General features: G+C 45.3%; 1 protein-coding gene across 1 annotated transcript in view; it reads left to right on the top strand.

Moving 5' to 3' along the window:
* The window catches only part of Lamc2 (laminin subunit gamma 2), an 82,004-nt gene extending 74,227 nt beyond the window's left edge, over window positions 1-7,777 (top strand). Inside the window, exons 20-23 of the mRNA XM_045141206.1 lie at window positions 288-487; window positions 2,946-3,104; window positions 3,197-3,296; window positions 6,197-7,777. Of these exons, the coding sequence (XP_044997141.1) occupies window positions 288-487; window positions 2,946-3,104; window positions 3,197-3,296; window positions 6,197-6,450 (713 nt within the window). The 3' untranslated portion in view covers window positions 6,451-7,777. The remainder of the gene's footprint in view (window positions 1-287; window positions 488-2,945; window positions 3,105-3,196; window positions 3,297-6,196) is intronic.
* Window positions 7,778-13,209: the final 5,432 nt, after the last annotated feature.

Here is a 13,209-nt window from a genome sequence, read left to right as displayed (position 1 = left end):
TACAGCATCATCCTCTCACATTCATTTTTAATTACTCTTTTTTAAATTTTATTTATTTATTTGAAAGAGAGAGAGAGAGAATAGGCATGCTAGGGCCTTAGCCACAGCAAATGAGCTCCAGACACATGTGCCCCCTTGGGCATCTGACATGTGGGTCCTGGGGGATCAAACTGGGGTCCTTAGGCTTTGCAGGCAAATACCTAACCGCTAAGCTCCACATCTCCAGCTCTCACATTCATTTGTAAGTTATTCATCTTTACAACAACTTTATCCTTTATTCATTTCAGAATTTGACCTGCAGGTTGAAGATAGAAAAGCAGAGGCCGAGGAGGCCATGAAGAGACTGTCCTCTATCAGCCGGAAGGTTACAGATGCCACAGACAAGACCGAGCAAGCGGCAGCTGCCCTGGGGAGTGCTGCTGCCGATGCCCAGCGGGCGAAGGACGGGGCAAGGGAGGCCCTGGAGATCACCAGCCAGATAGAAAAGGTGAAGAGAAATAGGTGTGCTGAACCCTACATGGCATTGCTGGGAAGGAGAGCACTCAGTTTGATCCCGATGGCTCAGAATCCTGTTGTGGTCCACAGCAGACCCAGATCCACAAGCCCACCCTTCTCTTGGATAGATGCACCGACTATCACCCCCACCCAATAGTCAGCTCCTTCTCGGACAGAGCTGTGAGAAGCACTGTCCACAATTGTTTGTTACAGAAATTACCATAATCATTGTCCATGGCTGCTACAGCCAAATGCCACAAACTTCGTGGCTCTGAATGACAGAAATTATTCGCCCACTATTATGGAGGCTTGAAATAATAGAAAATCACAGTGTTAGAACCGTACTTCTGTTGGAGGTTTCTGCCTCTTCCTGGTGTCTGCTGGGAGCCGTCAGTCTTTGGCGTCCCATGGATTGCAGCTTCATGTCTTCACCTGCGCCCCTCCTCCTTCCTCTACTTTGAGACAGAGTCATCCTATGTAGCCTGCTTGGCCACTATGCTAATCTTTCTGTTTCTTTCTAATAATTTTTTGTTTATTTTTATTTATTTGAGAGAGACAGAGAAAGGGGCAGATAGAGAGAGAGAATGGGCACGCCAGGGCCTCCAGCCACTGCAAACAAACTCCAGACACGTGCACCCCCCCTTGTGCATCTGGCTAATGTGGGTCCTGGGGAATTGAGCCTCGAACCAGGGTCCTTAGGCTTCACTGGCTAGCGCTTAACCGCTAAGTCATCTCTCCAGCCCTCTGTTTCTTTTTATAAGAGTATACCCTGTTTCAGTGACCTCATTGTAGCTAATCTTATTTACAACAACCCAGTCGATGGCCAAGTAAGGTCACATTGCATGGTCCTGGGAGAAGAGACTTCAACATATCTTTGTACATGCTGAGTGAGCACTGCGGCACTAGATACATCCCCAGCCATCAGCACGTCAACGTATTTTTATGTTTAGTATTAACAACGTATTCCATATGGATACATCATGTGGAGGTGCCCTCTTTTCCCTCGACCCTGCCCCCTTTCCATTAGGGACACTCATCAGTGGAATTGCAGGTACTCCCTATGAGGTTGTGAGTTTATGCGTTGTGGGAGCAGCTGTCAGTTATTTTGTCGGGGGGTGGGGGGAATGCCTCTGGGCATAACGTCTCAACCTGTGGCTCTTAGAATCTATCTGCCCCCTCTTCCACAAAATTCCCTGAGCTGCAGTGGTCAACATATCTTTTTTATAAATTTGTTTATTTTTATTTATTTATTTGAGAAGGACAGACAGAGAAGGAGGCAGAGAGAGCAAAAGAGAGAAAGAGAGAGAATGGGCGTGCCAGGACCTCCAGCCACTGCAAACGAACTATAGATGTGTGCGACCCCTGTACATCTGGCTTACATGGGTCCTAGGAAATGGAGCTTCCAACCAGGGTCCTTAGGCTTCATGGGCAAGCACTTAACCACTAAGCCATCTCTCCAGCCTGGTCAATATATCTTTTATAGCAATTCAGTTCAACCTATAACAATTGCCATCAATGTTTGGATCCCAGGCAAGAAAGTCTGGAGTTCTAGGGCCCTGGACCCAGTCTCTGTCCTTTGCCTAAATTTCACTCCCTCACTATCCTGTGTCCTCCACTTTGTACGCTTGGTACTGGAGATGCAGGGATAAGAAAGACATAGTCCTTCTCTTCAAAGAGCACTCAGGGTAATGGGGGCGGCCAGATGAGCTGCGCATGCAACCAACATGTTACATGCGACAGTAGAAGGAACATGTCCCAGCTGGAAGGGAACCTCTTAGCTCTTAATTAAGCATGAGCTTTAGAAAGCTTATGCCACGCTAGAACTCTTGGTGTACGGACTATTTGATCTTACTTTCAGACCACTTTGGAACCTACAAAACTAATTTCTAATGATTTCTCTTAAGAGTAGAAACCAACTGCACATGCCTTTCTTTATATAGCATTTGGCATCAAGACACAGGTGATTTCTTGATAATTGGTAATTGATTGATAAAGGTATTGATATGCTTTGTCCTCATATTGATAAAGTTTTATCCTCACAAAAACAAACAAAAAAACCCCACAGTGCAATCGCTGATAGAATCTGCCCTCCAAACACAACTGTCTTGGGGATCCTAATAAAGTTGTCCCAACAACTGTGGCAGCGAAGGCCACGATAGGGAATGATGGGAGGTTTGTCCTCTGGATTTTCTCAGATGTCACTGAACATTGAACGGAGAGGGAAGCGGTGTCTCGATGCTGACCCTCCTTGTCCCTAGAGATGCATCCCAGAATTAACTTGTTGAGTCAGAGCTAAGGGAAGGGTGTGGCTCCAAGTCAGCCCCGCATTGTTCATCTGGCTTACCCCGTCGGAGGCTGGTCGCAGCTGTATTTTCTCTACACTTGTCCTTGGGATGTTTTGAACCTCACCCTCTCTCTCTTTCCGCCCCTGGCTCCTTTCCTGCTCCCAGGAGATAGGGAGTCTGAACTTGGAAGCCAATGTGACAGCAGATGGGGCCTTGGCCATGGAAAAGGGACTGGCCACTCTGAAGAGTGAGATGAGGGAGGTGGAAGGAGAGCTGGCTAGGAAAGAGCTGGAGTTTGACACAGAGCGGGACACAGTGCAGCTGGTGAGTGACCGCTTCTTTCCACGGGAGATGCCTTGAGAGGTGCCGAGATGAAAATACCCTGTCAGGACATGTTTGTACTTGTGATTCCTCAGGTGATTACGGAAGCCCAGAGAGCGGATGCCAGAGCCAAGCATGCTGGAGTTACGATCCAAGACACGCTCAACACTTTGGACAGCATTCTACACCTAATAGGTGTGTGCACCGTTCCCCGCTTTCTAGCCTCATGCTCTGGGGACTTCCCTCGGAAGACCTTGATGAATGAGAATCTTTTTGTTAAGATTTAAAAACATTTTTGTTTTTAGAGATAGAGAGAGACAGACACAGAGAGAGAGAGAGAGAAAATTTGTGCTCCAGGGCCTCAGCCACTGGAATCGAACTCCAGACACTTGCACCACCTAGTGGGCATATGTGACATTGCACTTGCCTCACCTTTGTGCGTCTGACTTACATGGGATCTGGAGAGTTGAACATGGGTCCTTAGGCTTTGCAGGCAAGCGCCTTAACCACGAAGCCATCTCTCCAGCCTTGAATGAGGATCTTTACCTTCCTTAAGGACATCTGGAAATTTGCTTTGTTTCTAGTCCCAGATACTTTGGGCAGGGCACTTCTCATTTTCTGGACACTGTTTTACTGCCTGTAAGATGGGCCACTGAGCACCTGTGTCATCTAGAGGTAGAAAAATCTGTGAGTCAGAGAAATGAATATGTTCCAGGATTTCCCCAAAAGACTGGTTAGCTTAAGATCCTGCCGAGGAGTTGACCTAATCTTGAGAGGCCCCTGCACACTTTTAAGCAGTGGAAGAACACCACCAATGTGTATGTTAGAAAGACCACCAGGGCGGCTGAGCGGAGGAGAGTTTGAGGGGGTTGGACAGGAGGCTGAGACCCTAAAGAGCACTGTTGAGAATGGAGCAAGACGGCAGAGTCGGCCCTGGGGCAGTAGCTGTGGTGAGGGGAAGGATGCAGAGAAAGGTCCTCCCAGTCTGAGAAGTTAAGGACCATCTGCTGTTTGTTCTTCTCCACACCAAATACCTCGATGTGACCAACTGGAAAAACTTGAGCTGCCTGGGTAGATAACCCAGAGGAAACATGGAGACCACAGATCCATGAAATATAGATATAGATTTAATGGCACAGTGGGATGAGAGAATCAGATTTCTGTAGAGTCATTCCCAAAAGGAAACATATTCATTAGAAGTGTGGATTAGGTAGAGGTGGAATGGAGCCCTTATGTGGTCTGTCTAATTAACTTGGACTGCAGTAGATAAGAAAGGAGACATTTGGTCACACATTCCAATGGCACCAGGAAAAGCTTTAGCTTGGCTTTTCCAGCTCAGTAGAATGACTTCACTGCTCGACGTTTCCGTGGAGTGTCACCTTCACCCCAAGGGACCAGGATTGTCTGGGTTGTTACACTTGTGGGTCGTCTTGGCGATCCAGTGAGCCCCAATGAATAAAATGCCCTCTAGGGATAAAAACAATCCTCCCCAGTTAATACTTCAGCTGCACTGTTTAGTGTGCTAAAGATGGTAATGAAATTAATGGAGCCTTTAAAGGGAAAATGAGAAATTGGGGAGAGAAGATGGGGGGAAGGATTAAGCATTTGCTATGTGCCAGGCATTTTCATGACATAACACCAGGTAAATCCTGCAAGAATCTTATGAGGTGGGTTTTATTATTTTGTTTCACAGGGGAACAAACTGAGGTCGAGTTCAAATGGAGATCTCTTTGTCTCCAGTGTTCCATTATTTTCTTTCTTGTAATTTATCATGCTTCCCCATGGGCGTGTCATTTTGTTCCCCAGCTTACTTCACTTTCTGTGCATGTCACAACTCCAAATTCTTGAATTCTTTCCTGTCCCAAGATGGGCCAGCTTTTAAAAAAATATATATATATATTATTAATTTATTTGACAGAGAGACAGAGAGAGAATGGGTGCACCAGGGCCAACAGCCACTGCAAACGAACCCCAGACGCATGCGCCCCCTTGTGCATCTGGCTAATGTGGATCCTGGGGAATTGAACCTGGGTCCTCTAGCCTTTCAGGCAAGCACCTTAACCGCTAAGCCATCCTTCCAGCCCCTTTTTTCTTTTTCTTTTTTATAACATACTACTATGTACTCTCCTGAATCCTGGGACAATAATTAATTGCTCTAGGTGTAAATTCTGCATTCAAAGACCATCACTGCTCTCAGACATAGAAGTCAAACTGACCTTGAGTTTGAATTGACTGAGAGCTGCTGAAAGCTAGTTGAACTCAGTGGGCCTGGCCAGGTGCCTTTCATGCTGACATTAGCTTTATAGATTTTTGGGGGTAAAACACACCTGAACAAAGGGCTTCCCATTTCACATTAGGAGTAACTGATGCTTAGCCAAGATTCCCATTGATTTGAGCCACAGTGAAGCCTTGCACCATCTTCTCCCAGCTGGAATCCATCCCTATGTAGCACAGCATCCCTTGGCCTCTATAGCCCCTGAAGTTCAGCCATTTCTAAAGGTCACCTAATAGAAAACAGCGAGATATTTCCTTGAGGTGATCCACAGAGCATATCTGGAGTTCTTTCTGATCCTAGGGATGAGCTGTTAGGTAGCCATCTTGGACAGACCTTCAGCTCTCTCCTCTCCGAGTATGACCTATGGGTTTTAACAAGAGAGAACGCCAAACTTCACATTGCTACATGCTAGAGCCCAGGGTTTTAAGATCTTTTATTTATTTATGAGAGAGAGAGAGAGAATGAGAATATGGGTGTGCCAGGTCCTCTAACCACTATAAACAAACTCCAGACACATTTGCCTCCTTGTGCATCTGGCTTATGTGGGTACTGGGTAATCAAACCTGGGTCCTTAGGCTTTGCAGGCCAGTGCCATAATGGCTAAGCCATCTCTCTGGGTTGTTTGTAGCCCTGCCATTATGCTAATCCTCTCAGAACTTGTAGATTATTTTTAAATTTAAAGTAAACCTTTTAAATGCATGACACAGTATCTGCTCTGGGCAGATGGAATCAGGGATTTGTTAAGGGAACAGGAGGGCACACGGGCTCCAGGTGGGACCCCGCTTTTTCTCTGTTCATACTTTCTCATTCCCTAAAACAGACCAGCCCAGCAGTGTGGATGAAGAGGGAGTGATCTTACTGGAGCAGGAGCTTGTCCGAGCCAAGACCCAGATCACCAACCAACTGCGGCCCTTGATGTCTGACCTAGAAGAGAGGGCACGTCAACAGAAGAACCAGCTGCATTTGTTGGAGACCAGCATAGATGGGATTCTGGCTGATGTGAAGAATCTGGAGAACATTCGGGACAACCTGCCCCCAGGCTGCTACAATACCCAGGCTCTTGAGCAGCAATGAAGCTGCCATAGGGACTTGTCCACTGAGGCTCTGCAAATACAGCGCTCAGGGCTCGGGGCCATCTCCTGTGGGCAGGGTGGGATGAGGGTATTTGAACATGGTCAGTGGGTGTGCTTAGGCCAACTGGACCCGACTCCATCCCCAAGAACACAGCTAGGTGGATGTCTTACTGCACTGGTATGGTACCATGATGCTGGCCATGAGGCAAATGGCACTGGGTATGAGACTGATCAAGGACCAAGTGCATGGGTGAACGTTGACCTCAGAACCGTCAGCTGAGTCCTGGAATACAGAAAGCTCTGCTGGGTAGGTCCGGACAGAGTGAAATCTAATCATGCTGTGGCCAGTAAAGTACTGTGGTTTCCTATTACCCACTGCAAGTGTGTTGTTGACTGGCTGTCCTTCACGTGCCGTCTAGTCAGTGCATGAACGGGTGCTCTGCTTGCAAGTTAACTCAAGTGAGCAGCAATGGGCGCAGCAGCTGTAAGCCTGGCCCAGCTGGAGCAATGGTGTGGCCAGTGCCCCGGTACCTTCATACACTGTACCCGGAAGGGACATGCCTTCTCCTAATGATGCCAGGGCAACTTAGAGACTGTGTTTTTATTAAAACGTTTCTACCAGCAAAGCAAACATCAAAAAGTATTTACTTTTGAGTTTCAAAGTGATAGAAAAATGTGGTTTGGGCATTGAAAATTATCTAGAAGATTTAACAGTCTTAATCCAACCTTCCTTTTCAAACACTAAAAATCCTGTGTCAGTGCATTTTATCTTGTTCTCTGTCTGTCCCTAAAGCAGGGATAATCCATCCATTCATCTACCCATCCATCCACCTATCCATCCTCCTTCCTTCCTTCCAGCATATATATTTATTGAGTCCCTGCTACATGCCAGGGGTGAGTGGTACATTCCTGACGTCATCTACCCTCTTAGAGTTGATTGTCTAGTGAGGAAGACAAACATGAAAACAATACATTGCAGCTCACAAGCCTTATTCATCACAAGTGGTATTTATTGCAGTCATCCTGTGGATTGCAACCTCTCTCCTCAACAGAACATGTGTTGCAAGACCGTCCCGTGGGGGGTGCTTGAGCTAGGGCAAGGCTGACACAGTTCTGGGCTGTGCACGTCTGCATTCCAGCGGTCCCTCACCCCTTCCCACCACACTGTTGCAACAGGCTGCTGAGTCATGTAACACGAGTGGGAATTGTGGAAGGAGCCGGAGGAGCTTCCATCTCAGTTTGGAAGACTTCTGTGCTGCCTCGCTTCTGTATTTCCTTGTCTCTTCATGGACGTGTTGTCAAATAAAGAACAAATGTTAGACTCCGGGGATCAGCTTCTGATTTTATTAAACCCTGAGCCTGAGATAGAAGTACCATGGCGATGGAAATGGAAATGCTATCCAAATGTCAGTGCGTCCTAGAGTTGGCATGGTTAGTGCCTATTTCTGAGGATCTTATTCTGTCCTTTCCAGCGGGGAGGGTATTTCATGAGTTCTAGTTGGTGCTGTATCCTAAACATGAAGATTTATTTCTAGAACAAGAACAACTCAAGCTAGGTAAAATGTAGTAAATATTCTCTTCTCTTTAATCCCCTATAAAAATAAGGTAAAATCAATCGTTTGTGATACTTATGTGATGTTTTTTAGTAAATTAAAATTCATTAAGTTCAAGCTCTGAATTGTCCATTTATGCAGTGGCTGAGTATTCTGCTTCTGGCCACAGTGACTCCCCCTAGTGGGTCTGACAATGCTGTCTAAAAAATTTATTTGAGAGAGAGAGAGAGAGAATGGGCATGCCAGGGCCCCTAGCAACTGCAGTTGGACTCCAGATGCATGCACCAGCGTGTGCATCTGGCTTACGTGGATACTGGGGACTGGAAGCCAGGTCCTTTAGGTTTGCAGGCAAGTGCCTTAAGCACTAAGCCATCTCTCCAGCCTCCAATGTTGTCTTTTGTGGAAGTAACTTCTTAATTCTACCTTGGCATGCTCAATAACCCATCGTACAAATTTCTTCTAATTAAACATTTTCTCTCTCATAATGTCTAGAAAACGTACTTATGTTAGAACAGATTGTTACAAAAAAAAAAAACTAGAAATATGCAGTGACTTAAACCCAATAGACATTTTTCTTGGTACCATAACAGACAGGGTGGCAAACAAATGGTCAGAAGCCAGGTGTGGTGGTGCATGCCATTAATCCCAGCACTCAGGAGGCAGAGGTAGGAGGATCGCCATGAGTTTGAAGCTTCCCTGAGGACTACCTAGTAAATTCCAGGTCAGCCTACCTCAAAAAAAAAAAAAAAAAAAAAAGATAAAACAAGTTGTCAGGTGGCCCTATGCATAGCCATTTCAGAAACCCTGCCATTTATATTATGTGACCTCTAAGGTTGCTATAGGAGGTGAGAGAGGGAAAGGACATGGAGGGAAGACTGAGAGGCCTCATATTCCATTTGTCCAAACCCCAGTATTATACCCCACTTGGAAGAGGTCCTCAAGAAGAAAGGATTTCTCCAAGGCTGTCCTGCACTCCAAAAGGGGAGAGAGTTCACTGTTGGGTAACTACATCTCTGCCACTTATGGGATTAGATGGAACATTTGCCAGAAAACCTGGGGAGGGATCCCATTAGTTAACAACCATGGTATGCAGGATTCCTCACTGGGTGAACAAGACAAGAATGTCTTTCCTGACAAATGCAATCAGATACCTCATTAGAGATGAATAGAAAAGTGACTCCTGGGCTCTTTTGGAATAAAAATTATCCCCTTGTTGAGGTCCCGGCAAATTGATGTTAAGAAGAAAGGCTATGATTTAGAGGTAGTCCACCATGGCCTAGCCATCTTGACATGACCCTGCCAAATAAAAGGGACTTTCTTTTTTCTTATCAATATTAACAAATGCTTTCTCACATTTCTCCTCTGAGGTTTTTCTGATTAACTGTGATTTTTTTTATTAAGTAGATTATCTGTGCTTTTGCTAGGCTGTTACACGTATCATCTACCATGGCTCCAAGTAGATGAGGGCAGGGCAGGAATGAAGCTGTCCAGAAATGATAACTCCTCAGCAGATGCAGCTCTGATCCTATCCCAGGATGTGGTTTTTTTCTAGTACTTGGGAGGCTGCAGTAAGTGTAAGAAGACAGTGCTGTCCAATGTTTGGAGCAACTCTCAAGGACCAGGAATGTTTATCATGTCTCCTTTTCATGTTTTGTGTGGTCATGGGAATGTGGAGGGTTTTCACTGTGTTTTAATTTTCCCATTTGCCAAACAGAGGAGAATTTCTCTCTACTTCCTTTATATGATTGGCTGCATGGAACATTTAGGGAAATTGCAAGACGTGAAGTCCCATTTTGAATCATAAGGAAAGGAATGTACATGAATGTTAATTCATGTTTAGTACATATATTTTATGTTAGTATGAGCTAGCAAATTAAACCACTGTTTATACTCAATTTTAAACACACTTGCCATTACATACTTGGAACAGAGGGGGGGAAAGCTGTGTTTAGCTTTGTGAACAAAACAGCAAATGTAAACACAAGTAATCAATTTACAAGGTATATCAAACATCATTATGATGTGCCATGAAACCCACAAGGACACACACAAACCTGGCCAGTCTCATGGCGAAGAAGGAGGATCACAAACCAGACGAAGGGAGCCAGACAAGTATCTGACCCTTCAGTGAGAACACGGAATTGCTGATCTCCTTTTGAATCATAGCTGATGTTTGGCTATGACCATTCCCATTTATACTCAACCAATACAGGGTGCATGTTAGAACTAAAAAGGAAACCAGCACTAAGAATCCCAGCAGGATCAAATAATTAACGAATCACCTTGTTGGCTAACATTGCCAAAAGAAACTGTGAGTTTAAGAATTTTTGTGTTTTGCCGGGCATGGTGGTGTACACCTTTAATCCCAGCACTCGGGAGGCAGAGTGAAGGCTCTCTGTGAGTTCCAAGCCACCCTGAGACTACAGAGTGAATTCCAAGTCAGCCTAGGCTAGAGTGAGACCTTACTTCAAAAAAAAAAAAAAAATTCCTGTCTTTCTTAAGATCTTTCACACCAAAAACTTACCCAAGATTTTAATTTTCACAAATATATCTGTATATATTTAATAAGTACTAAGTAAAGTACTAATTTCATCAAAGAGCCAAAGTTGTCAGGTATGGTGGTGGTACACTGTCTATAATCACAGCATTTGGGAGGTGCAGGCACAAAGGTTAAGAATTTTAGACCATCCCAGCTACATAGAGAATTGGAGGTCAGCTAGGCTCCATAGACCTTACTTAAAAAAATTAAAATGAAAATGAAAAATAAGCCAGGCATGGTAGGGCACACACCTTTAATACCAGCACTCAAGAGGCTGAGGTAGGAGGACTGCTGTGAGTTCAAGGACAGCCTGAGACTAATTCCAGGCTAGCCTGGGCTGGAGCAAGACCCTACCTCAAAAAACAACCAACACCTTTTAAAAACAGAACAAAGCAAAAGACCAAAGTTAACCAATAGTGAACTGTGTGGGCTAGTCAGAAACTACGGCTTAATTTTGTTCAAACTGAAGAAACAGGTACAGTTACACATTTGTTAATTATCCACCCTCTTTATGGTCGTCATGTGAGTGTGTGTGTAATTTTTTTTAAAAACAAGGTCTTGGGGCTGGAGAAATGGCTTGGTAGTTAGTTCACTTGTCTGCAAAGCCAAACGACCCAGGTTCAATTCTCCAGTGCCCCTGTAAAGCCAGATGCATAGGTGGCATACGCATCTGGAATACATTTGCAGTGGCTAGAGGCCCTCGTGCACCCACTCTCCTCTCAAATAAATAAATAAAAATATATTTTAAAAAAACAAGGTCTCGGGCTGGAGAGATGGCTTAGCGGTTAAGCGCTTGCCTGTGAAGCCTAAGGACCCTGGTTCGAGGCTCGGTTCCCCAGGTCCCACATTAGCCAGATGCACAAGGGGGCGCACGCGTCTGGAGTTCGTTTGCAGAGGCTGGAAGCCCTGGCGCGCCCATTCTCTCTCTCTCCCTCTACCTGTCTTTTTCTCTGTGTCTGTCGCTCTCAAATAAATAAATAAATAATTTAAAAAAAAAACAACAACAAGGTCTCCCTGTTGATGTATCCCAGGCTGGCATCAAACTAGAGCTCTTCCTCCCAAGTGCTGGGTTTACAGGCTTGGGTCCCACACCTGGCTGTGTCTACTCTTGTCACACACATGGCATCAACTCAACCAGGCACAGCTTCCACTTGAGGTGCATTTTTACAGCTGCTGTCTACTGTCAAGTAATTCACACAAAAAGCTTCTAGACAAAGGCACAAGACTCTAATAGCATTGTCTGGTTTATTAATGTAATCGAAACATTTTGCTGATAAAACTCTTGCCGTGACTATTCTAACAACAAAATTTTACTCAAAATATTTCACTGTGAAATGGTATTGCAACTTGAATGCAGTTCTTATTCACAAATTGATTTCTATAAAGTAAAACTTTACTTTTAAAATGTCAGATGACCAAAAAGGTGATTAAAAAAAAAAAAAAGCTTTCTCCTCCCCAAACCAAGCCCATGAGGGTCAGCTGAGCCCTGGGCCCTGGGACTCCACTGAAGGCAGAGGGAAGGAGCTGGAACTCATTCCTAACTCACAAACAGGCAACGCGGACACTCCAAAGTCACACTACAAAGGAACCACAGGAGTTGTGTTGACTGGTCAACTACAGGAAGGTGCAGGCTGGAGAACGTGGCAGAGCCCTCCTCCTCCTCACCACCACAACGCTGTTTCTAAGGTGGCCTAATTACATGAACTACAAAATCAGTCCCTATTTCCATCTTACCTGCTGGCTCTCCTACTGCAACCTTGGGAGAGAGCTTCGGCTTTTCATAGTGTTTTACTTCTGCACGACTGTCTTGCCATTTGTTTGCTTTTTGTGACAGTGTCTCATGTATCCCAGGATATCTGGAATTCACTTTGTAGCCAAGGTTGGCATTGTACTTCTGATCCTCCTGTCTCTACCTCCTGAGGGCTGGGATTACAGATATGCACCACCACACCTGGCATTAAATTCGTTTCTTGATGGAAAAAAAAATATGCAGGACGTACTTCTCTCTCTTAATCCCCTCAAAATGTGTTTGCTTGGGGAAGGCAGATTTCGGTTCCCTGTAATTCTGTTAAGGTTTGGTCAAGTCTTATTTCTTACCTATTTGAACAGCAGGTTCTTTCTGAGAAGCTGGGGCTCAAGACTAGAGCGCATGGGGGAAAGGCTGGCCACGCTGAGACGAGAAGACCAGCGTCTCTAGAAGCTTCAGCTCTGGTTTCAGGCACTTCAGTAAGAGACATTCTTCCCGTGTCCCATGTACATTCCAGAAAGAGGAAAGGCAGAGGCTACCTGGGATCAGGGGATATGTAAAAGGGTCCCCGGAGGACCATTCCTTGAGGAAAGAGTTATTGACACAGTTTCCCTCTTGTCTATTCTTGTTTCAGCCACTTTCAGAAAAATCCGAGGGACAATGTGTTATTGGAAAAGTAGGAAATGAGTCTCCAGACTCCTCTTGACATCTTCATTCCCGACTAATCCTTCGTTGGCCTGACAGTCCCTGGAAGGAAGTCAGGACCTACAGGCTACCCTGATGACACTGGGGCCACCACTTAAAACTCTGATCCATCTTTCTGAGGCTGGGGCCCAGGCACAACGTCCTGCCATGGGCAGGGAGAGCTCTTCCACCTTGCTCCACCGAAGGACAAAAAGGGGAGAGTAACAAACTCCCCAT

This window comes from Jaculus jaculus, chromosome 1 (genome assembly GCF_020740685.1).
Source record: "Jaculus jaculus isolate mJacJac1 chromosome 1, mJacJac1.mat.Y.cur, whole genome shotgun sequence".
Classification (NCBI taxonomy): Eukaryota; Metazoa; Chordata; class Mammalia; order Rodentia; family Dipodidae; genus Jaculus; species Jaculus jaculus.
This window is presented reverse-complemented; position numbering and strand designations above follow the sequence as displayed.